The sequence below is a fragment of the Pseudopodoces humilis genome, chromosome 3 (assembly GCF_049639895.1).
Source record: "Pseudopodoces humilis isolate 2021_Gansu_Grassland_sample_001 chromosome 3, ASM4963989v1, whole genome shotgun sequence".
Taxonomy (NCBI): Eukaryota; Metazoa; Chordata; class Aves; order Passeriformes; family Paridae; genus Pseudopodoces; species Pseudopodoces humilis.
Genome location: NC_142202.1, coordinates 14,852,668 through 14,878,687, shown reverse-complemented (window position 1 = coordinate 14,878,687; position 26,020 = coordinate 14,852,668). Strand labels below are relative to the sequence as shown.

Below are 26,020 nucleotides of genomic sequence, written 5' to 3'. Positions count from 1 at the left end.
ACAAGGGTGTTGTGCAGCCTATATGTGGCAAGCCAGAATTGCTTTAAGGAAGAGAAAAAAATCGACCTGACAATAACACAGAGCACCCTTTTCAGGATCTGTCATCCTTTATTAATAAAGTTTGGCATGTATTCCCCGCACTCCTGAATGATTTGCACCATAAAATAAGCTGGAAGAGAAATAGTGGTTGTTTTCCTACATGCTTCATTAATTTTTAGTTTTGGCAGGCAATATAAATAAAAATATCAAGTGCACATCTAATTGAATCGCCAGTGATTTCCAACTCCCTGTAGTACCAGAGAACATGATGTAGCTGCACTGTTTAGTGAGCATGGATGAGTTAGGCAAACAATGGCTCTCTCTGCCCAGAGGCTTTGGTTTGATCTGGAGCATTTACCCATTTAATACAAGACAGGGCAGTTATTGCTGCAATGGGGAATTCACAGCACACATCTCTTCATTCTTCCAGCCTTGTCTTCCAGCAGTGACTGGAAGCATGTCTTGGCAGATTCAGGAAGGTGTCCTGAACAGCAGGGGACTGCATCCACACTCAGATTTTTGTGGAAGGAGCTCTGGCATTTTTCAAGCTTAGACTCCTCCATTCACACTGACTTCAGGACATTACTGAACTAATTGCCTCCTTCAGGCATCTAATCTAGAGCATGGGCCTCTTAAAAAAAAGAAAAAAATTAAAAAAAGAAGGCCTTGTCCTCAGTATCATCACAAAGGACTTGGGATGAGAGAATTCCTACAGTAAGGAAAATTATACCTGTTAGGCTACTTGATATCTGACTTCTCAGCTGTCAAGGGAATCAAGTGCCTCCAGAAAAGGATGGTTCTTAGGCAAAAGTACTCAGGATCATTTCTGAGTGGATCATACTGACCTCTAATTGTAATGTTTGGTGACCCCATTTCATAATAGATATCTCTTTTGCACATTGCTGGATGTCTTTTGCTGCTTAGCACAGATAAAATGAACTGGTGACTCTTGGTAGATGTAGTCTGCTGTGGGCTCCCTGACTCAAGGAAGAGCAGGATGCAGCAGCAGGAGTAGGCATGGAAGAGAAAGAAAATTACAAGTAGAGATTGAACTGTTTTCTCTCCTACAGAAAATATGACAACACAATGCACCCAAAGCAAAGGTAATGCATGTTGCCAGGAGAGCATGATGAAAGCTGGTGCTCTTTCTAGGTCCTGTAGCCTTGTTACTCCTGAGTTAGACAGAGAGGATATCAGCCTTCAGGACTGTCAGTGCAGCAATAAATTCACACACAATTAAAAACCTAAAGTGTATTGTGTTGTTCTTGAGAAGTACCAGAGCAGGCTGCAGAATTTAAGCCCTCCAGGGGTCAAGGCTGCCTTCCATATTATAGCACCAGAAAGGCCTGGAGAACTGAAATTCTGTATTAGGTGGACCATTAGACATTTGACAAAATTAAATAGGTCAGAAAAACAACTAGCAAGTAAGTATTGAATTGAGATTTTACAAGGTATTCATCCCTTCAGTGTTATGTACAATGCTATGACCTGTTGGTTGAAAGGAAGGAAATTTGGTTATCCGAAGTGTTTTTGTTGTTTTTTTCTTATTCTCTAGGATCTGCTTCTCTCTCAAAGATGGCTCTGGAGGGTTCCTTCAGCTGCTGGAATGGAACAGTGATCAGGCTGGGGCAGGCGTGTGACTTCATCCAGGACTGCGCTGAGGGAGAAGATGAGGGAGATATGTGCAGTGAGTAAATCCTAACCCCCAGGTTGTACCTTCCTTTTCCACAAGAATTGATTGGTTTGACTTTAATGTCTGAGACTTTAGCACTAACAGATTCATTTGGTGCTATCAAAAGATCTGTGTCCCCCAAAACAGATGCTGTTTCTCTGGGTGTCTGCCTGGAGTGCACCATTTGATATTTCTGGGCTCACTTCCATCAGTTCTGCAGCAGCTTCTTAACATGCTCTCAGTGCTTCATCACTTCCAGTGTCCTGATCAAAAATGCAAAGGAAGTATAGCCTGAATAGCTAGATGCCTTACAGAATTATGAAATGTGCAGTTGGCTAGAGCCTTTAATCAAAATGCAGTACAGCATGTGGCAGAGGGGGAGAGGAAAGAGAAAACTTCTAAGATGAAAAATGAGTAGAGCCAGTAGCTTGTCTTTGACCAACTCCTGTGTCTTTGTAATTCCTCTGGTTTTCTACCCTCTCTTCAGGAGTCAATAGTCCAATAACATACAGCAGAAGATAGATAGCAGCCTAAGTTTTCTCAGAACTTGTTGTGCCTGAGTACTTTCAAAAATGTGCTGTGGAACTCAGATACCTTAGGACCTTCCTTTAACTATCCTGAGGGTGCCTTATCACTTTTTCTGTACCTCTGTACATTCTGCCTCCAGCATCCTCCCATGTGCCAGCCTACAAATAGGTAGCAGTGGTGGGTTTTCAGCTGTATGGTTGTCTACAGGGCAAATATATCAAGAAAAATAAATATTGAGAGTTCATTATTCAAAGTGTTTGTGCCACAGCTGATATAGCCTGTGGGCTGTTACAATAGAATTGTGTTGATGTGATATGTAAAAAACAGGTTTGCTGTTTCTAGCAAGAACTTAACACGAGTAGTGATATACACCTTCTAGCGGATTTCACTTCTTTTTTGCTAATAAAGAAATAAAATGCAGACTTTATTGGTGTGGAGAACATTGGTTTGACCTGGGATCATCTAGGAAACTAGTTAAAAGCTTGAAATTACATGCTTCTCCATCATTTTAGACATTGTTACAATTTGAAATTATATTCTTTAATGACACACTCAGTGGACGTTAAATTCACAGGAACAATGTCAGCACTGTGGACTTGCAGCTTCTTAAAACCAATAATGCTTCATATTAGTAACATTAAAACCTTATTTCCATCTAAGACCTTTAAAATAGAACTCTAAAACCTCATAATGGCATTTCTATTGTGTTCTACTCTATAATTAAATAAGGTTGAATGCATTTTCATTTCATTGGAAGTAGAGAAACATTATTTACCCTCAACGGTATGTTCAGACACACTCTGGTGCCTGTGTGCCATAAATGGCTCTGCCTTGTGGGAGTAATCCTGTCTGTGCCAGGGGAAGAGCAGAGTTCACAAGGTGGAGCTGTACCGATCATGGATGCAAACTAAATACCACCATGGGATTGGGCAGGCCTAGAGGAACATGCTTGCCTGTTTCAGATATTGGTTGCACTTGTGGCAGGTTTGTTTTTCATATTCATGTATCAGGAGGGTGGCTCTACTTTTGCCCCTTGCTGCCACCCTGTACCCCATGGCGAGCCCAGTGGAAAAGCAGCCATTGCCTCTCTGGAATATGTTACCCACAAGTCTTGGTCTGGTTGTCTTTTCTCCCTCCATTCATCTGTAGCTGTTTTCACAAGGCAATATGGCACTTGCAGCTGTGCTGGCAAAGGAATGTACTGAGAATGTAAGTGAGAAAATGTAAAAAACAGAAAATATTTAGCTAGCTGTTTAGCAGAGCATGACTCCCAGCTTAAGGAGACCAAATGGCTTGCATTCACCCATAGGTACTGGAAATGAGAGATCTTACTTCCAGCCAAAAGGTCCAAAAATCACTGTCTTCCACTCAAGTAATAAAAAAGCATGGCTTGCCTGAGCAAGAGCCCAGGCTGTGGATATTCCTGCTTATCCACCTACAAGCCTGCTCAGTTCTATGGCAGATCCTTCTGCTTTTCCTTCTTTACAGTGCTGAATATTGTTGGCATAAGGTTTCTTACACAAAACAGAGAAGTGATCTAATGTTTGAGGTGTCACATATATCTGCATGGCAGCCTAACACAAAACATATGTCATCTTTCAGCATTTTAGTTGTCATTTTACTCCTGAGCAACATGGATATTTTCATCTGCTTTGTGCAAGTGTGGTAAAAAGTGATTCAGATTTATCAACCAGAGAAAAGGGTTTCCCAAATGGTTCTGCTTACACAAAAGAGCTGTCAGAAAAAGATGAGCTATGCTCAAAAGTGAGGCGAGAGATTTTAAAAATGCCATTATCAAAGGCTTCTCTCTTTGAGCTTCAAGGAGGTGTTGGAGTTTTTGCCTTTCACAGTCTTTTAGCTTTACAAGTACTAATTGGTTTTTTTATTATTTTAATTTTTTTCCCTAATAATTTTAATTTTGTTCCTATCTCAGCTGGAAAAGATCTCTCTACAGCCTGCTGTTTGCTAACACTTCTTATTAATGGCCAATGAAACGTCATGGTGCTTGTTCTGCTTTGCAACCAATTAGTCTGTGTAGGAATTGTAAAATCAGAGAGGGATGACCCCTAGAGAAAAGCATGTTGCTGTTTGAGTCATAATCAGATTTTCTTGCAGGAGTAAAAGACAGCTTCAAAGAGGCAGATGTGGGATGAGATGCGAACTGCGCGTGTGTGTTGACCTGGGATCAGACATACGGATTCACCAGCTTGATGGAAGTGCCACACTAGAAATTACTTTGCAGAGCACACTTTTAGGCACACATTAATACTTCAGGTAGCACTGGTGGTGTGGCTCAGCTAGTAAATTCATGCCTTTCCAGGTACAAAAACTACACGTGCCAGCCATCATGGCAGGCTTTGACTCTTGGTTTCTGCTGAGCTCATAAATTGAAAGACAGATTCCTCTATAAAAGTACTTTTTAAGATGGTGTAATAGCTGGAGCTGGGTGCCTCCAAAGAGGGACCTTGAACAAAGAGTTGATTATAGTCAAACAATCTAAATTTCCCAGCCTTCATGGGACTGTTTGAGCCAGTTGTCCCCTGTATGAAGCTCTGGGAGCTCTTCCCATTCTTCATTGTGTACCTTGCTTGCCTCTAGGTAGGATGTTTCTTATTTCTAAGGTTGCAGCTTCTGTTAATGAATTCCTTATCTTCTGTCTTGAACCAGCTCTAGGGTTTTCTCATATTTGACTGAGTGGAAAGTTCAGCGTATCTGGTGAAAGTTCACAGCTTGTGCCTTAGGCATCAGCAAACTTATCTATTAATGCTAAGCAGCAAATTCTATATAAGTAGTTTACCAAATCACTCAACATATGGATAGAACATATGGGGTAGAGAACCCCAACATACATTCTCTTATTGTAGTAATCACATGTTACATACTTTGTGTGGTACAAGACAGACATGAAAACTCAAATTATTTACTAACACAGATGGGCAGGGCTCTGTTTTACAGAAAGGTTGAATTTGTTTTAGCAGTTTTGTACTTCTCTTTTTAGTTAACAGTATCTACGATTTTGGTTCAATAATCTTTCATTGCAGGGCAGCAAGTCAGGGCAAAAGTTAAAACTTTACTGAGAAGGAATACATATAATTCTGACTAGTCCAAAACTATTACACTTTCTGTGACAAATTCACAAAAAACAATTCATTCTTGGAAAATATTGGTTTATCAGACCAAGCATGCTAGATAAGTAATGGATATATTTTAAAAATGTAACATTTTAAATAATGGAGGTGACAGTAGTATATTTATTATTTAGTGACCCAGAAATTATAGGATTCACTTAGGACACAATTAAACCAGGACTGTTTTTTCTGCAAATTTGAACCCATATTTTCTATTCCCATAAGGAGCTTCCAAGCTTGTGGTCTGGAATTCTGGTCTAGTTCAGGAGAAAATGGTTAACCAAGTCTCTCATGAGGTTGCACTTCCATATTATATGAATTTTAGCTGGAACAGGAAGTAATGTCCTCTTTATCTTTCAAATAAATCTCATAATCATTGGGTTATAGGGTAAATTTCACTCTGCTTCATTGAATATTTAAGGATGTTAAACACCTTAGCAGGTGAGATTAGAAAGACAAGAGTCTGATTCCTGAAAGGAGGGCCTCAGGCTGTGCTACGTGGCTGGAGGACTGCAGGCACACATCAGTCAAAAGGCAGCTAGAATAGGAACCTATAAAGTTTCATTTTCTGATAACACAGATGAGTGGCCGAAACAGCACAGATAATCAGTTCTATAGGGGCCAGCTTGCTTTCCAGGCAAAAATGTGTGAAGAAATTGTGGGATTCGTTTTTATCCATATACAGCCCAGCAGAGTCTTCCTGCAAGCAAAATGATGAAGCAGCAAACTGTTGCCACGCCATGCTACACTCTTAAGGTTCCTGTCTTGCATACACTAATCCTTCTCCTTCTTTCTTTATCAAAAGCTGTACTTACAGAAACAAATTCTAACCTCTGGCAGTTTTGAGCTCAGCAAAGCCATCTGCCATTAAAGGATAACTCTGCTGACTGTTGAAAAGTATTTTCTCTTTTTATGCTTCATTTCTGGTAGAATTTGGCTGGCCAGCTTTGCTAGCATAGAAGCAATCATTGAAACAAACTCATGTTTAAGATTCATGTGATTCTTTAAATTGAGTAGCTGAACTGTTTGGCTTCTGAGAATTCCTCTTAAACTTGATAAAGGTCCATACATACAGAGTAGTCTTTAACGTTTTTGTTCTTTATAATACCAGTTTGGAATTTCACCCAGAAGTTTAAACTGTAGTTATCTGACTGATTTACACCTAGTTTGGAAGCAAGAGATGACTCCATCTGCTTCATAAATTGTATCAGTTACTAATTCTCTTGCTATTAATGGATGAAAAAACTGAGTTAAAGAAAAAGAACTTACTTAGGTTTTTCTTCAAAGGTATTTAATTCTGAAGGCTTGAACATATTTGGTTAAGAACAAGTTTAACATCTGACAGCTTTTCCCTACTTCCTTACCCACATAAAAGAACATTTGCATTCTTGTTCACATTACTCTTATATTCTCAGAGTGCTTCAGTTTTACTGGACTACTCTGTTATCCATCTTTACTCACGAGTTGTATCTTAATCTTACCAAGGCCTAAATCTTCTGAGGTTCCTGTTGATGGTATTAATATCCAAAATGGCAGGCTTCAGTAGAAGTAACCCGTGTCCCCTCATTTCCTTGATTTTCCTATAAAGTCAGACCAGTTTCCCCTCATCAGTGCAGTGTCTGTGCTAATGTGAGTTTCAATCACAAACACATGAAATGGAGAAGAGCAGGTTGGAGAGAAGTGGTAGCCAAAGAGGTCTCTGTGGAGTACCAACACATGGAGTCACAGGTGCTGTACATATTCAAGGTAAGAAAGAGCAGCAAAGAAAATGCATCCAGGGCATGAGACATCTGAAAACTCATAAAACATTAATTTGGGAAAAGGGAATGAAATATTCTGTGAAAGTAATAGCTTCTTATTTATGCCTTTACTTGTTCATCGACAGTGAGCTTTTCCTGGCCTTCAGGCAGGGATTGCTACTTAGATGACTCTTCCTGCTGCTCTGGCTTGTTTACATCATCCTAGATAGCAAATGGCCATGACATGAATTCAGTTGGACACTGAGCCAAGATGTTTCAGTGGGAATTCAGGGCACGTTATAATTTGTCATTTTCTTTGTATCCAGGCCTCAGGCTGCACAATGAAACATAATCAAGTTCTGCAGAGGGGTGAAACACAGGGAAGTAACTCTCTGAGTAACAGCTTCACATTTAAAGACCAGGCTGAATGAATTTAGAGATTTTTAAAAGGGAAAACTTGAAAAAGCTCTAACTTCAGTACATGTTTTGATTTTTTCATTATAGGTTTAGATGCTTGCACAAAATACCGCTAAAATTTGGTTCTTGCCTCAATGTCAGGTTCCAGGTCCAAAACTAGCCCTACTAAAAACCTAGAGACAGAGGATTTTTTCCTTTCCATCTGACAAGTGAGTTGTGATTCAGGGTCCCAGAAAATCAAATGTTTGTGGTCTAGATGATGCAGTTGTGTTCCATGGTTGTGTTTTCTCTGGGTACATCAAGGACCACATGCCTGTGCCAATGACAGTCAATTGCCTTTTGAGGTGTGTGAGCCAAAGCTGGGGCCCTGTGAGCAGGTATTTAATTGATCTGCAATCTCAGCCAGGGGGATCTGCTGGTACTTAAACATTTTGAATGATCTGGAGCTTGAATACTGGTGCCTCATTGTTTGACAGAAACTTTATAGATATATAATTTCAGGGGGGAAAGAAATTAATATTCACAACAAAATATATGTTCAAGAGCCTCCTCTTCTCATAGAGGAACTAATGGAATTACTTGTATCACTTGACCAGAAGATTCTCTTGCTTTAGAAGTTGTGGTCTATCCTACTGTGTGTAAGCGAAGTAATTTTTATTCCGATTTTATCAAGCAGCTAAAAGTAAAAATAAAATAAAAAAATCCTGGATATGTGTTTGCAGATGAAATTTCATTTTTATCTTACAATTTTAAACAGATTTCATGTATCCTCCTCTCTTGGAGCAAAAGGAACAATACTTTGCACCCTTTGTAAGAAGAACTTGCAGTTGTAGGTAGAGCAGTAAATGGAAGGCATGAGATTGCCTTCTTTGAATGAGACTACTATTGCTTTAAAACTGGCAAATTTCAAAGTAAAAAGCTAATGGAGCTCTATTGTTTGGAGCTGGAAACTGAAATCCTAAGCTAGTGACAGAATGAGCAGGCTTCAAAGCCTCAAAGGATGGATTGAAATAAACTATCCTCTTTTCAGCCATTCATCTCATGGAAGAAACTCACAGGTGAAAAAACTGAGGCACAAAAGGATTCAGTGCTTTACCTGAGGCCACACCAGTGCTCACAGAGAGATCACATTGCTGAGCTGGGCTGAGTAGAAACCCGGGCTTTAAGGCAGGGAATCTTGTAGGGAATTTTTCCCTCTCCAACATTTCCCTCTGTGGGGCTGCAGAAGCAGTGACTAGGAAAGTCATCTCTGAGATGTAACCTTGAGCGAGCTGACACCTGCAGAGCTGGGAGCCCAGGTATTTAGGAGACCCCAAGGTGTGTAGTAAGATGTGTCCTCTCACTCAGGTCAAGGTGGGTGGGGAGTCACTTAGCCACAGTCTGGGGGTTGTTTCCCCCTGCTCCTCCCTCCCCCTGGCCAGTCATGAACAGATTCCACACGAAAGCCCTGAGGAGCTGGGAGTACCCACATGCCCTTGGAAAACCCGGCTGAAATAGTCACTGCAGCTCCTGTGTGAGGCCAGGAGCTGCCTCCTCAGCTCACCTAGCTTCTTCTGTCTGTGTGTCTTTCCCTCTTTCAGGAAAGCTTCCCTCTGGCTTTTACTGTTCCTTTGAAGAAGGGGATTGTGGCTGGATGCCAGGCTCCTCTGCATCCCATCCTTCTCCATGGCGGATTGGCAGCCCAGAACACAACCGTTTCCCGTCTATAGAAGGTGTGTGAGAGTAAACAGTAAGTGTAGAGCATAAACAACGGAGTGCAAAAATGATGCACACGTGGTGAGGAGAGGGAATGAAACACGAGACAAGTTTTCCTGTGTAATTACATATTCAGCCTCAAGTGAAACAAATCCCAACTTTCTACTCTCAAATGCAATTTTTCCACTCTAAGTGCTTTGAGCAATAGACTGTCCTGCTCCCTTTATGTCTTGAGGGTACAAAGTGGTACTTCAATCTCCACCACTGACACCTGATACAGATCTTGACCCCTTCTAAAAACATTCATACCAAATGTTCATCTGCCTGACCCTCTACCATACTGATCTGGTTTTAGCTTTCTGATTTTCTTATTTACTTTCTCCATTTCTCTGTACTGCTGCTTTTTTCCTCTGCTCACATCCTAATTTTTCTTCTCTTTGCTTCATGATCCCTTGAGTTGCACTTTAATGTACAACTACTATGTACTTGGTTCTCCTACCTAAATGCTAGTCATTTCTAATCCTTCTCATACAAACTGTTGAAGTTGGTTTTTTTCAGTTCTCTTTTGAGAGAAAACCCAATACTGCCCTTGTTCCTCCTGTTTACAACAAATTATTCAAGAAGCAAAGAGTTATAGCTGTACTTTTGTTTAGGTTTGGTCAAGATAAATTATTTTCTTCCAAGTTACTTTTTGTTCATAAAAGATACACTTTATTATTTGCCCCTGCAAGGAGGATGGATTTGAAGTCATGGAGCAACAGAAGGTAGCAGTGGGGTAAGGTACACAGATTCCCTAAGTGTGCTTACTGAGTATGTTAGTTAGGTAGGTGAAGCTGCATCCCTAAAAGATGGAAAAAGCCTTCTGCTCCCTGGAATTCTGCCATGGTAGGAGCGAGCTAACCATAGGCTTGGGGCAGGTTTCACAAATCCTGAAACACAAAGGTGAGTGCTGCAGTTTGACCTTCTTCCTTCTCTTTCATCCAGGTTGTGCACTCCTCCTTAACACCAGCAAGGCACCAGCAGTAGCAAAGACTGTCATGACCAGCACGGCATTTCCAGCTCCTTTAAGGAACTCTCCCTGTGAGGCAAGTCATAATGTTTTCTTTTCTTGTACAATTTACAGAGCTCTTTCTGTGTGTTTGACTCAGGTTTTCAAATATAGGTACTAGGTCAGTAGCAAGGCAACCACTACCTCTGATTTTATTTTCTTTAAAATATAACTATTTATGCCCACTGTGCAGGGGAAAAATATGGTTATCTGCTTGAATGCCACAAAATATGCTTTGAAAAACCTATCATATCCTGTCCTCATTGCATCACATGATGTGTTACAGTCTTCATAATTAGGTGTGCATTCTGTAAGAGAAGGGCAGCCAGCCTCACATAAACACAGAGAGGAGGAATCTTACTGCGTGAACAAGCATTATATTTGCAACATCCAAGACAGAACAGGCTTCAGGACTGCCCCATAGCCATTCAGAAAAGGCAGTGCATGCTTTCTCTAGCACAGCTGGGATTTGGGCTGGCAGCTCTTCACGCTGCTGCACTTCAAACCTACCAGTCCTCGTGCAGGTCTCCTTCATGGGAGTGCTGAAGTTAGCAGCAGAAGAGAGAAATTAATCCAGCATGGAGCCAGGTTCATATTCAAGCAGAAAAGCTATTGATAGTCATAAGACATCAGCTTAAGCAAGTACATCAAGGCTTGCCAAACAACCTTGCTCGTGGTCCTCATTTCTGAGTCAGTTGTATTTAACCCTTAAAGTGCACCTTCAGAATGGTGACCTGTCTGCATCTTCTTATTCTGTATCTTCACAGACTGTAGAATCATTGGTAAGATTTATTTCTGACTTATGGCCTTGAACCACACCTAGTGAGTTAAAGCATTTCACATCTTCATGGTCACTCAGAAATCTCACATTAGCTTCTGGATCCTGGAGCAGAGGGATTTAGGAAAACTGATACTAACAAAGTGCAGCTGTTTGTTGGTTGAGCACTGAACAGACAAAAGAATCTGTTCCAGTGATCTTAAAATGCAGAAAGAACAAGAGGGGATGTGCTGGAAAGTTCTCAGGAATGAAACTACACAGATGGAGGTGTTTCTTTTCCTTAAAGTTTGGTTTGTTTCACTTCTGTTGGATATCTCTGTTCATACAGCAAAGCGCCTCTGGTTTTGCTCTCTTGATATATTCATGTTCTCTCTCTTTGAAATATATTCTACCTTATTTTTCCTCCCATCTGTGACAAAGGCGTATGCAGGTTCTGAATATTTTAAGACCTTGCTCTGCCATGGACCAGCAAGAGCAAGTGTTTTTCATAATCCACCTGACACAGGAATCACAGTGAATGATTTCCCAATATCTGTGTATTTTTTTCTTGTGTATACAACACTGCAAATAATTAAACTTGCCTTCGGGGGAGAGGCTGCTGTGTATTTCATCTGCTCACATGCCATCCCACCTCCGTCACTCCCCTTGGCACTTAAAAGGCATCCGGACGCATCCAGCGTTGCAGCTGTCGGTAATAAAGAGTGAAGGGGTTTTGGCAAGGGTTTTGTCTCTTGCCTTTTCATATAGTGTAAAAGCTTCTCTTCTCAGTGGGTCCCTGGTGGCTTCAAATTCTATTTTACTGGAACAATCTGTCTGTGCACAGAATAATTTAATTCCACTTCTCAACACAACAGAAGAGGAGAAAGGAGATATGCCTCCCTATGCACTTATTTCTCCAACAGGTGCCAACAAACCTCCTAATAGTGAAATTATAGTCAGAAAAGAGGTTGTGAAAATACTATAATTCTGTCCTGTATTTATTCACCTTCAACCACTTCTTGATTGAACTGGCTCAAGTTCAGGCACTAAAAGATGAGTTTTCTTTTACCTGTCACTGCTGACAGCTTTACCTGGCATGTCACAACTGGGACAGATTCTCTGGCAGCTGAAATCCCACAGAAAATACTCAAAATTCATGTGGCAAAGGAATCTCAGCAAGTGTGTGTGTGAATTAGACCCATTTATTCTTCCACCATCAGATCCAGCCATAAATCTGCCCTTCCTCGTGTATTTGATCCAGCTCTTATGATCCTTTAGATATCTTCTTGCTTTCCTGAGAGCAACAAGAAGGTCAGCAAACATCCTCGGTTTGATCAGCTTGACTCCCCTTTCTTCTCCCCTGCTACCTGGAAGATCTGGGGCACCTGCTGTTCAACCAAGTTATTATTTTTTCCACTTATCCCCTAATTTTCTTTTATCCAGTCATGTTAGACCAATCATACCCACCACAGCAGGAGCTGATACCCTGCTTTTTAGCCTGAGGTGTTCATAGGAATTAATTACTTCAGCCTCAGCATGAGGAATATTACCTGACACAGTGCTGTTTACCAGGCTGGAGGATTCTGGGGGTTGGCCAGGATGTCCATGAAACCAGGATGCAAAGCTGATAAGGAAACAGCCAAGCAGTCCACAATGGGTGCTAGCCACAATGAGTTTCTAATGCTTTAAGCTTGTTTTTCCTGCCTGAGCCTGGCCGTTTAATCTTTCACTGTGGCAGACTGGAAAAGGAGGTGACTGACCAGCCTGGTCCAAAGACCTTCTCTGCTGAGTTCCGGGCAGCTGTTTGCAGTGGTGTTGGTGTTAGCACTTGGAGACACCACAGCATGGATGAGCTTGGCACATGAGCTGTCACTGAGCATGGGACTGGTGTGACACTCATCTCTGTGCTCGCTGCAGCCTGAGCTCAGTCACCAGGAGCATGCAGTGCTGCCCTTTCCATGCCCTGTGGGAGGCTCCTTGTTAACTCAGGAAAGGAAACATCAGCCTCACCTACTCTGCACTGCCCCACATGCATCAAAAGATGGGAAAAAGATAAAAATGCACACAGGAGATACTGTAATAAACATAGCCTGTACTTTCCCACACTTTTGGGATTGGCCCTAATGTGCCTTGCACTTTGTGTACAGCTTTGTATTGCACTTCACTCCTATTTGTTTTGAGCAGCCTTATATTTTCATTTTCTTTGTTCTTCAGTGCTTTTGGCAGGTCAGAGTAGTCCGTTTGTGATGCTGCGCTTTATTCTTGGTTCAGTTAGTTTTTCTCTTTTCTTTTGTTGTTTTATTAAATCTTGGCTGGAGTATCCTGGCTTCAAAGAATCTCTCTTGTTTGCAGTCCAGACAGCCTTTGTTATCTTTTTCACGTTGCACTTTCAGTAGAGCCCTTTGCTTATTGACCCCTTTAAGTCTGTGTTTAAAACCCACTCTTTATTGAAGAGGGAAGCTGTGGTACTTCTACTAAATCTTGGGTGAGTGCAGGAAGTGGTTCACATAGTCCGTGAAGTGATGCTTCGTTACCCTGAAGTAGCCAGAGAGGGGAGATGCAACAAAAAGCTCAGGAAATGCTTCTGGAACCAAACAGTCACAATAATCAAGAGTGAAAACCTTTTAACCCACACATAAAAGTTCACTGGAAGTAAAGCAGATGTAATTGAGCATAGGAATGCACATGAAGTACAAAGAATTAAGCCAAATAGTGGCCTGATTTAAAGGCAGAATTTTTAGAGCTTGAGCAGTAAAGCACAGCTTTACTTTCCCTTCTGTCACACTGAGATTCCCCTCCTCTAAGTGGGAATCAATTGGCATGTGCAAGGCTGACAGGGCAAAGAGGAGCATGGGATGGATAGGCATTTCCTCATTTTGAAGAAGAAATCCATATGCATGTCATTAGAAGCTGTACTGGTGTTTGGGAACCTAGGAAACAACATTGCAATTAAATCCAAGGGAAGTGCTGTCATCTCAGACACCACCATGGCAAAACTAATTGCTTTACCACAGTTGATAGCCCCTAGGTGGGCACAGTTTCCAAACTATCATGGCTACCTTCTTCTCAGTACTTCACAAAGAAGTCAGAGAGCTGACAGAAGTGTTGCAGGTGCCCAGGGATTACTCACCTTTGTGTGAAAGCTGGAGACTCAGTTTTGACCCCCCTGTCTAGACAAAGCAATCCCATCTCCCTCAGTCCAGCATTATTGCTGTACAGGTGCAGTCACATGTGCTGATTGGCTTTTCCTTCCTTTTTTTAGAGATGTTCCCTGATGTCTGCATCCTCAGGCCTTGAAGGATGTTGTGGTACCTGTAGGTCATAAGAAACACACATGTTTGTGGGTTTCATGTCTCATCAAGACATCCAAGAGGCTGGTACAGTTGTACCTGCCTGGGCTGCAGTCTTGCATCTATCCTGCAAGATTTCATTTTGTGGTGGGTTGTTACTACTCCTTCTGCTTGGAAGTCACTCCAGAAACATGAGCAGTCTGGAGAACGATTTTTAGACAGGCTGTGCTTTGCTCAGCTCAAGGGAATCTGTGACAGTATCTCAGCGCCACGCCTGATAAGTAAAAGCCCAGCGTGCAGCTCTGGTGTGGGCTGTTACAGAGAAGGAGAGTAACAGCAGAGCTGCTGTTGCCTGCATGGGGTGAATTTGAAATTAGCCTTAAATGTTATTGCATGCATCTCCTCAGAGTAAGGTGACTCTGCAAGAGGGACTGCTTTGTGATTAGGAACCAGATTAATTCATTTTCCTGGTAGGCCCTAGGTCAAACTTTTTAAAGGGTATAGTTGTGCTGGGAAACAGTGAAAACAGATTCCTATGATAGTAAATGTGTTTTGTGCTTTTGGCTGTGTTTAAAATAATGAAAATATTTTTCTGATTCTATTTTGACATTTCAACTAGCTGTTTGTTGAAAGCCACCATTATGTTATGTAAGTTAGTACTAAACTGGGCCAGATTTCTTTAACACCTGAAATTACTTTTTGAATGTAAATGTACTCTTGCTTGAAAATAAATATAACATATTGATGTACAACAGTATAGTTGAAGTTTGCCTTCTCAGTCAGATTTACAGATATAAAGATGTTTTCATCCTCTCTGTTTATTAATTCAGTTCTCTTTTCTATGCAGAAGTGCTGCATATTTTCAAGGCATGTAAGTCAATAATATAAATCATTCCTTGAGTGCCTTCTGAGCCCCATGCTTACACCTGCATTGTCTCCTTTTCTCCTCTACTCCTTGAGCTTTAAATAACTTAGAAGCATACATGGTAATAACATTGACACTGAAAATTTACGAGCATGAAAAATGCAACACAGATATGCCTCTAGCTCAGCCTTTCATGTGCTTTATTTGGCAGAATATTCTTAGCATACTTTTTTATTTTAAAATGTTGTTTTTAAAATTTGTACAGCTTATTCACTGTCATGTGTCTTCTCTTGCTCCCTTTCCCAACTGGCTTTTGTGTCACAGGATCAGAGGATCTATAGCATCTGAAGTCTCTTGAATGCTGGTCATTCCACAGTACTCTGACATCAGAATTCTGAACACTTTCTCTTTTGTTATTGCTTTTATTTTTCTCTTTGTCCATTTTCTGAAATAAAGAAATAATGTGAGAATAAATAGTGGGAGAATCTGTTCCTATAAACATGAGCCTGCCTGGGTATTTTAAAGCTACATAATCAGATCAGTTAATTAGAATTCTATAATTTACAAAAGGTTTTTGCTTATACACCTGAGTCCTCATCTAAAGCAGAATAGTCTGCAGACTTCAAGAGAGCCTGATCATGCATTGTTGTAGATCTGGCCAAAAACCAGAAACAAGACCTTTTGATCCTCTTTATTATTCATAAGAGTCCAAGTCTGAATTGCTGAACACTACTAATAGATGTCTTTGCTTGTACTGTTGTGTGCAACCATTTCTCATTTCTAGTAAGAAAAAAAAATATCATCAGTGTGATAAACTTCACATGTCAAAGGTAGCTCATATTCATGTACAAATCTTACTGAGACTTGGCAAAAGTGTCTGCAGCTATTGCCTAATTTTGTGCAAATCATATTCCAGCTTGCAGCTTCAGCGTCTCGTCAATAATGAAATGTTTTCCAAGCTTCTTTAATACCTGAGTTACATTCACTGGGTCAGCGCATTCACCGCTGAAAACAATTTCTACTGTTTCCCTTCCAGTGAAGAAGACCCAAGGAAACAGTAACATTTTTCAGGAGACTAAATGTCTGCATTTCAAGAATCCACTGTTCCTTGTCAGGCAAATTTTGGGCAATTCCTTTGAGCAAGCATCATGGAGGGAAGGAGCAAGGACTTGGGGGCATCACTACTAAGTAATGTGCTGTCTGAGAAGATGAAAACCTGTGTTCTAGAGTTGAGGTGTTGCTGGCCAAGAGAGCCACCAGTGAGATCCAACTACTGCAGTTCCTTGGGAGCAAAATGCCTGTAGATTCTTCTCTGTTTTCTTAAAACTACTTTACTCCAAGTCCTGGTTGAAGTATGTTTTTATTTTCCAGTTTCTTTTTCACTTGTGTTAAAGACAGCCAAGTATCTATCTATTCCTGCCAGGTAGGACCATAATGCTAATAGTCAGCATCATTGCCATGCAGAAAGGGAGGAAAAAGAAACAGCAGCTCTCCAGGGTGTCACTGCAGAATGTTTTATTTATGCTGCTGCAAGTGTGTGTCATTGGTCCTCGGTCAGGCATCTCGGAGATAGTTTATGCTGGAATGTTTCTAGCCATTAAAGTAGATTCAGAGGTGTCAGCAAGTTCAAACTTCACCCAGAAGGTTCTTGGTATTTTATTTCTCTTTTTTTGCAAAAGGAAGTAAAATGGAAGTCTCAGTTCTCAAGTGGTGGTGAAGTTATGAGGCTTGTGCTGGAAAATCTACCTTCCTTGTTTTTCTTCACCCGACAAGCCCTGTTGATATTGATAAGAATTAGTTTTTGGGTTGTTTTTTTTTCTTTCTGGGATGAATTGAGTCTCCTGTTCGTCAGTTCAGAAACTCCACCAACTCAGAGGCTAAGGGGATGCTCAGAAGGCATCTTTCCAGATGGTGCTCGCAGTACAGTGCATGTAGCCATCCAACCTGAGTTTTGCCTCAATATGCTGTGTATTTACCATGGGCTCTCCCTCCTGTTAATTTTCCCCAGATCAGTTTAGACCATTTCATTTACTGAGTCAGTGGGTTTGCATATGAACAGCTGATCACCAGCTCTGGTGGGTTCTAAAGCCAGAAAGCAAGGTGCCATTGAGCCAGTGCTTACCTTCTATGCTTAATTAATTTCTCAGTGATGTTTCTAGCTTCTGAATATTTTACTGCTAGTTTAACACGGAGGGAGATGTTTGATGCATAATGTTGGGGTATTCCACCAACAGCCCAGCTTTAGATTTTTCCAAATGTGCCACTGCTCTGCTTGCAGGGTGCACTGTGTGTGTAGTGCCATCTGCCATCATTGATGCTGTATTCAACCGAATGAATGCCAGCCCCATTCAGAAGTCTTTACTATGGTATCCAGCTCATCATCTGCTCTGGTTCACTTCAGCAGGTGTGAAAAGACCTGGACTGCCCTGCTGTGAGGATTAGAAACCATGGAAATCACAGCCAAAAATGCCCATTTGGACACAGTGCCAGTCGATTCACTCAGAGCCAGTTCATTAGAGTTTGCATATTGCACTTTGCCAATGAGCTGATCTCCCACATCTATTGCCAGCTACTTCTTTCCTTCAAACAGCTGACATGTGTGCAAAGGCATTCATTCCAATTCATCAGTTGCTTCAGCTTTTGCTCTAGTGTTACGTTAACAGCTATCAAAGGCTTGTTCTTCCCTCACTTCTGACCATGTAGATGTTGCCTCTTACTTTCTGGCAGGTCTCCAGAAGAGACAGAAGTCTCAAAGCCTCTGCCTAGTGGGAGCTTTACCTCTCAAATTTTAAACTATCAAAATGGCACAGTGAAGTTCCAACTCACCTGTATTTAAAAATGTCACATAGTGGATTGCACAGGGAGTTGGCACTTAAGTCCTAAAAGAGGACGTGTGGACTCTCAGTAAGAGGTGTTGCTTTCCCTGGTATAAGTGGAAGGTTTTAAATGTCTACCGGTATTCCAAACTTATTTGAACAAATAGTTTAGTCCTGATCAGTTTTCTCTCCAGGGAAATTACGTTATTGGGTCAGAAAGGTACAAATTTTCACCTAAATTCACACAAAAAAAGGCCTCACTTTGTAGGCATTTGAAAATATAGAATACCCAACAAGTTCTTTCATCTTGATTGTCACCTGTTAGGAGTAACCATGCAGACACCAAGTTTGAAAGCATTAGCCTCCTACACCACAAACATTTGTCAGCAGCCTCTCTCACCAGTGCTGGTTCTGGTTGCTGGGTATGAGCTCAGCCCTCCTCAGCTGCCTCCATGGCCATCATGTTGTGAATCTGAAATAGCTCCTGGCCATCCTGCTCAACTGCTTTTTCTCTGTAGTGTCTGGGAGGTGAAAATTCTCACACTTGCTGCTGTGATTTCCACTTTCTGACTGTGGAAATAGCCATGGGACTCCATGAATCCTATCCTGGAACTGGGGTAGGAGTGAACTGGAAATTAGGCTTGACCAGTGTCCAGGCTTGACCAGCTTGTCCCCAGAAGTGCTGTGGGCACCTGTGATGGTTTGCTGAACCACTCAAAATCCTACACATCAATTTTGGGTGTATGGCCAAAGTAATGTAACAAAATGGTTTCGCAAACACAAACTGTCATATCTGTTTGTACATCTATCAATCCTTGGGTTATACAGTACAATTGATTCCAGGCAAATCCAGTAATTTTTCGACTGAAGAAAGAGAAGACCCCCATCTAGATTATTCAGTCTCTGTCAGTTTTTCAGTACAAAGACACTTTTTTCTTTGTAACTTTGGAGACAGGCAGATGAGCTGTAGTGTTTACCCAAATTCAGTACTGATAATTAATACAATGGATATCCAGAATTTTGTTCCACCCACTCCAAAATTGTGATCATAAACTAGGAATAATAGCAACACTTCTGTCATTTTGATGCCTACATCTGATTTGGCTGCCAGAGCAAACTTACACCATGACATAGGAACAGCAAGCAAAATTTATCAGTTTTGTTTTATGCTGAGAAATGGATATGGATGTTCTGTGCTATCAATGCAAGGAAGTAATGTTATCAGGTGTTCCTTTGTAAAATACAAACTTAATTCCGAGCCTCCTGACTTTGGTTGTGGCTTTGAAGTGCTAAAAAATAGAGTGCTTTATTTAATATGTATGGATACTAGATACTGTGCTGAACACTTTCTTGTGTCCAAAACATCCATCGTTAATGTAGCTTTAATAAACTCATTCTTTCAGCATTCTCACCTCTATTGGTTATTGAGATGAAACCCAGCTCCTGAATACAATATATGTGGTATTTTACTTATGATCTTTATCAACAAAGGCTAGCTCCTCATCTTTTTCCCAAGAAAATAAGACTATATTCATATAGTATGGATTGTGAAGCTAGCCTAATGTGGAAGGAATTGTTTTTCTTTTTATACAGTGAGAGAGAGAAAGTCATAAAATGAGAAAACTACATGAAATAATTTTATATACAGGGATAAATGCATAGAAATTGATTCAATTACATTATCATAACAAAAATGTTAGAAAAATGGTTCCCTGCAGTATTTTAATTAATAAAAACCCCACCAAATTATTACTGAGCTTTGATTGAAAAATCTGTAGAAACTTGGATGGAAAGTAAAAACTGATTTTTGTGAAGAGTATCTGGGGGATGAGGATGTGATTACTAGTGATGCCTGCTTATTGCAGTCTTCTCCCTGTGTTTTTTGCTGCTACTGCTGCTGGAATATAAAAGTTTATTACTGAATAAGTTGTTAGTCTTTACGTGAATCTCTTAGGTGGCATCTTAGGGGTGTGTAGTCTTTGTACTGCTCAAAACAGAGGTACAATCTTATCCCTGTAAAATTAGTCTCATATGTGAAAGCTAAAACAGACTGTTTAGACTGAAAAAAAAAAAAGGCCAGTCATTTCAATGTTTAATAGCATATACTAAGTATCACAGGCTTCCATATCTGTGGAGTTTCCTATAGGGATGACATGAGTTTAAGTATGGGAGAATCACCTTTTTGGTAATTGGAAAGCAAGGAAAGAAGAATTGAGAACTTTGTTCACTTTTGAATAACGTTTGTGATGCTTAATCTCATATGTTCTATTTCTTCTAGCTACGAATGTCATGGCTCATCCATGGTGTCTTGCTGGGAAATGTATCCCTGATGCTGGTGGAGAACAAGACAGGAAAGGAGCAGAGCTGGATGTTCTGGCATTCAGAGAACAGCGAAGGTTTGGGAATATGGCAGTGGATGATCTTACCTCTCCCAGACATACTGGATAGGTATGAGTCTCCTCATTCTCCTGCATGATGATCAATCCTGTCAGCACTAGCTACCTGGCAATGAATATGGCCAGCATTGCTCCTGGAAGCTGTTCCCTCGGGTAGAAGTGCTTTGTCCTCTGTGAGGCATCTTCTGTTAGAAGCAGGCAAGGGGAATAACTGAGTATTTTGGGCAAAGCACACAGTTTTGCAATTCCCGAGTCTGAGTTTTGGTTCAAAAACTGATTCCATGGGTAGTCTACAGCAAGGTGCTTAAACTTGTGTCTCCTTTTCATTGACTGGGAACCACTCTCTTTGCATGCTGTTCTATGTTGCATGTTTAGTGCTCTCTCATGGTTTGTGAGAGTTGGATGTAAGCTCCATAGATATTTTTTCTGGGTATCAAAGCCCCTGGTGTTCTATGTGTCTAGATCTGAGGGTGAAGAGGTAGGAAAAGAGCCTGCTGCAAAATCAGACAGGGATCCATCTGAACATCTTTCTGTTAGCTCTAGCAGAAGCTCACCTTGATAAAGGGCTGTGCCAATCATGGCTCTGTTCTGGCTTGAAGCACAGAAGGTTTATCTGGTAGCATATGCTTATTTAGAGTGTTGTTTTAGCTGTTTCTTGCCAGTGATGTTTAAGGGAATACTCTTGTTCATTGTTTACTTTTAACGTGTGATGTTTCCAGAGAAGGCACAGACATATTTCACCTCCTGCTGCCCTGGCCCTTAGGCTGCAAGATCTGCATCTACCATCTGTGTTGTGAACACTGGTGTCCCTTGTCTTTTTGGAAACCTGTGCCCTAGAACTAACGGATTTCATTAAGGGGTAGTTTGTCTTCTAAGAACTTTGAACAAACATTATATGAATATGTCTTTTATCTTCCTGGCACTTGGGGATGCATGTAGGCTGCAAATACAAGGACATTGCCAATGCTTTGGTCCTGAATGTATAATTAATATGAGTGCGTCAAAGGTGTAAAAAATGCCAGCATTAAGCTTATTGTGCAGTCACTGGTGAAGCACCATTTGTAAAAATACCTGGTTGCTTCATTCCCTTCAGCTGTGTTTCCTTTGAAGAATGGTATATTTTGCCATTATTATTTATGTGATTTATTTCCTAATGTTGCCAGGGGAATGTTTTGTACCTGAATTATTCTGTACCCTTGTACTATTGCTTTCCTTTAAATTCTCTCTGGTTGCAGAGTCAGGCAGAGAACACTTTGATCTTAGGAGTCAGGCTAGCAGTGGTTCATGAGAAATCATGGATTCAGCTGATAACACGGTGCTGACTATTATGTATAAGGTGCTGACACGCTTACTTCCCCATTGCTTACAGAGAAAGACAGATGGGTTCCCTGAAGGAATGGAGTTTGTTGTAGGTTAGGACATAAGCATGGAACACTTTGAAGTTTTGGTGTCTCTTGAAAAGTTTTTGTCCTTATTTATTCACAGAAACTGTGCTATGTTAATGAATTTTTCTTCTAAGATTGATTTAATTGAAACCAGTCCTTCCTGGGAAGAAAGGCTTCTTTCCTGGGAAGAAAGATCATATTTCCAAGTCTCTCTCCTGTAAGACTTGAAAATACTGCCAGCATCTTTCTTACCATCTCAAAACCTGTTTCTTAGGAAATATGGACTGCTGTACAGATTAGGAAGGAATTCTATGGAAGTATACACCAAAATGGTACTAGTGAGACTCCAGTATATAAATGGAGGTAAATGACAGTTTTATTGAACTGTAAGAAGTAGTTAATTGATGTGAACACAGTGATGGTGCTGCAGAAAGCTTGCTGTGTCTGTCTTTTTCTAATTGGTTCCTGTGTCAGAAGCTGTGAGGGTCTGTGTTAGAACCACGATATTGCAGATATTCCTACAGGAGGAGCTGAAAGTTTCAATCACCTTACAGAAGTAAAGCTCTCAAGTAAAGCACACCAGTGTACCAGTTTCACACAAAATTAAAGCACATTCCATTGTGACTGGGAAACTGAATGGAAAGTGTTATTAATAACAAGATAATATGCTCTAAAACTGCTCAAAAGCATGCTTGTTTAAAAGCTGCTTAGCCATAATTTCCATGTTTGGCTTACAGCACTTCAAACAATCATTAGGAAGACTTCCAAGAAATTAGATCAGCTCTATCTTTAGAAACAGACATTTCTTAAATGTTTGATATGCCTCAGGCTGTTGGGAGAAATTATACTTTGGCAGAAAATCACAGCTAGAACATTTCAGGTGAATTGGCAATAACAGAAAAGAGGGAGGAGTAAGACAAAGAAGTTAAATTGTGACTGAGGGACAGTAGAATTCTAGCTCTGTGTTAGCCTGGGCAACCTTGGACACGTGCAAACACAATTTCACCCTGTGTGAGGTCTTACCTCTTCTGCATGGACTTGGAAGAGGCTGAAGTAGTGCTGGCACTTTACATCGTCCTGAGGTTATCTACCTGCTTTTGCTCTGGAAGATGTTAGCAGAACAATCCTGAGAGCTCATGTTGTGTCGATAACAGAGTTGTAACCCAGTTACAAATGCTCAGGATCCCTGTGCATGGGGGAGGAAGGGCCAAGAGCCTGGTCAAGGATGTGTCATTAAAGAGGACAGCTGTGGCCAAGAGCTCCTTAAGCTGTTGGAGGAACAGGTTGTGCCTACCAGAGGCAAAAGGAAACAGAGGCACTGCGTTTTAAGTTGCCAGTGAGATGTACTCAACATGAATGAGCAATCCTTGCTGTGATTTGTTATCCCCTGTAGAGCCACTTGTCTCTTTCTAAAAGATTCATTATCTTTTAATCAAATCAAATAATCTGCACAGATTAGTGAAAGATAGAGAAATGGTTAATTTTACTTACTGGGATTTACACATTAGTGCAATACTGCAACATTTGGATTGAGAGTGGAATAGAGAACCACTTTATTGTAAGATTGTTTTCCTTGATGGAAAATTTGTTTTCCAGTGAAAAGTGATAAGTCTGTCAAGGGCTGTTCATTTTTAACTTCACAGAAATGCAAGTAGGAAACAGTCTTGAAAACTATATTGTAGTTGGTAGTTTGAGCTTGCTTTTTTTATATATTTTCTTTTAGTTAGTACATGTGAATTTAAATTTTAGTAATGATAATGTTGTGTGAATGTGGCAGCAAGAGCAAACATAAGCCTGATGTAATTGAAGATGAGTGATTTGTGTAGCTAATATTTAGACATTGTGTTAGTTAAACAGTGTGGTCAAGGTACAGTACATAGATAAAATACAATCACATGTAGCTAAGTGATTCTCTGGAGCTTGCTATAGGCTGATGTTCATTATCACCAACACTTAGCAACTGTTTGCTACGCAGTGTGAGAGGTGGAAAAGGATTAACTCTAATAGGCTGAAGCCTGACTGGAAAATTAATGCTTTAGGAAACAGATTCTAAATCTCAATTTTTGCTCCCTTGATGAAGCTGAGACCAGCCATGTAGAGCAGGAAGTAGACTAAAAGTTCTCTGGGTCCCTCTACCACCTGGCTGAAGTTGCTTGGAAGTGGATTCCATGTGAGCCAGACCAGCCCAGCTATGATTTTTTAAGGCCTATATTCTCTGCTAACCCTTTCCTTTTCGTTGAAAATATTTCACTTTAACCTCTGTAAGGGGAATTTGGTAAAATTGGCTAATATTAATAGTAGCCGGTCCCACCTCAGTGCAGTCCCATGACAGAAGAAGACTGTAGAAATATAAAAGGAATTTAAATGTGTTTACTGGTTAGAAAGGTTTCTTTGGTTTCCTTTCTTCTTAAATTTTTTTGGCATTACAACATCTAAATTTTTAGCCAGTCTTTATTAGTAGTGGCCAGATGGAGGATGGAATAGGAGGAGTTTACTTGAGGTCCCTAGAAATTAAATTTTCAGTCATTAATATCAGTACCATTTGCCTTGTCACTGGTAGCAAGGCCAGGCCATGTCCTTCTAGCAGGGAAGCATGTTCAGGAAGTGAAAAACCAATTTTCTTTTGGTCCCATAGTACTCAGAGGGCTTCAAAATTATTTTCTTGCTGGTGACCTTCTCCTGAGCACTGACTGAGAATTTTATTATGTTGGAAGGGATCAGTGAGGTGACTTACCTGGAAGGCTGGGTAAGGATGAGAGCTTGCTGAGGAAGAAAGCAGAAATACCTACAGACAGCAGTTACCTCAGAGGGTCATATTCTGTTGCAAGAAGTCAGAATTCAAGTCCCAACAACTACACTTTCTATTTTGTTTTGACTGCCTTCATTACCTATTCCAATTTTTCTGACTTGCTGGATTTTTACAAACTACACTGGCTCTCATTAGGTTTGGGTTTCCACATCCATGTGAGATTCTCTTTTGGTCCTTGGGAGTGAGATTGTCTGTTCTGTCTGGCTCCCTCAGCAGCTCCGGTCTCAGAGGCAGCCACAGCACCTGGGGACCCTCTCACTCACTGCAGCAGTAAAAAGAAGTCTCATTTCATACCCCTGTGTCTCCACCAGCTGTGGCTAAACACTCTTCTTGTGCAGGAATTTTTCCTGCAATGCTCTGTCTTTCCCTCTCACTCTTTTCAGAATTTATTTATAAGTTTCTGAGCGTCAGGTTTCCCATTTGGAAAGAAAAGGAAAAGGAAGGCTCTTGGCAATATTTTTAACCCAGGGGCCTGTTTATCTCATGTTATTCCTAAATTTTCTACCCATTCTCTAAGAAGAAACGGGGACCCTAGCTAGTCATATGTCTGCCTACACATTACCACATATACATTAACTGCTCAATCTGCCCCCAGATCTCTTCAGTCTGTCTTGAATCCACCCAACAAGCCTAGGCTGTGCTGCCCCGAGGTGGCCACACATTGTTTTGTTAAAAGCAGTGAGACCTTAACAACCAGATCACTGCTCTTCTGCTCTCTAGCATTAATTATGTCTGTCTGTGACTGTCCTCCTTCTGAAAGAATTATTCTGAAAATGTTGTTCTGTGCATCTGAAAAGAGGGTTTTGGTGACAGAGTGTGCAGAGTGCCTGTGACAGATTTTGTACATGCATGGTTGTCTTTAACAACACCTTTGAATCTTAATCTTTATTACTAGCTATTAAGTAACTTCCTGCATGGTAATTCTGCCTCTAACTGAGTTTGGTTAACATGCTTATATTTCTCCAAATCACCTAATTTCATCTAAATGTGTCTTTTATCCCAAATAGTAAGCATTCCTTTGTGAAGTGAGCTAACAATGCATCATTTCTAACAGAGAAGTTAATGGGAACCCAAATGTAATAAGGGTTAGTGACCTGAAATTTCTCCATTCTGTGACTACCTCGGTCTCAAGCAGGTTCAGCCATAATTATTTGAGCTAGGTAGAGAGAGAAATCAGCTCCATCAGAGGCAAAACATTCCCAGTTATGAAATGAGATCTGTACGTACAGACATGCTGTGTTCGTGTCACTGCATGGGGGATTGAGTACAGAGGAGATTAACGTTCAATCTTGGTTAATAATCCCTGTCTTTTATGATAAAAAGAAAAAAAAATAATTATTATGAGCCTTTCTAAATTAATGGCATGAAGGCAGCTGCCTGAGTCTGGATAATGAAAACCTGAATGTCTGTAGGAGCCAGGGACAATATTTAGGTGA

The 26,020-nt window shown here is 40.7% G+C and overlaps 1 protein-coding gene across 1 annotated transcript in view; it reads left to right on the top strand.

The window, feature by feature from the left end:
- ALK (ALK receptor tyrosine kinase) overlaps positions 1 to 26,020 on the top strand; it is a 306,168-nt gene that overhangs the window by 227,324 nt on the left and 52,824 nt on the right. The window contains exons 6-9 of the mRNA XM_088052596.1: positions 1,595 to 1,726; positions 9,104 to 9,235; positions 10,203 to 10,303; positions 20,273 to 20,442. Of these exons, the coding sequence (XP_087908722.1) occupies positions 1,595 to 1,726; positions 9,104 to 9,235; positions 10,203 to 10,303; positions 20,273 to 20,442 (535 nt within the window). The remainder of the gene's footprint in view (positions 1 to 1,594; positions 1,727 to 9,103; positions 9,236 to 10,202; positions 10,304 to 20,272; positions 20,443 to 26,020) is intronic.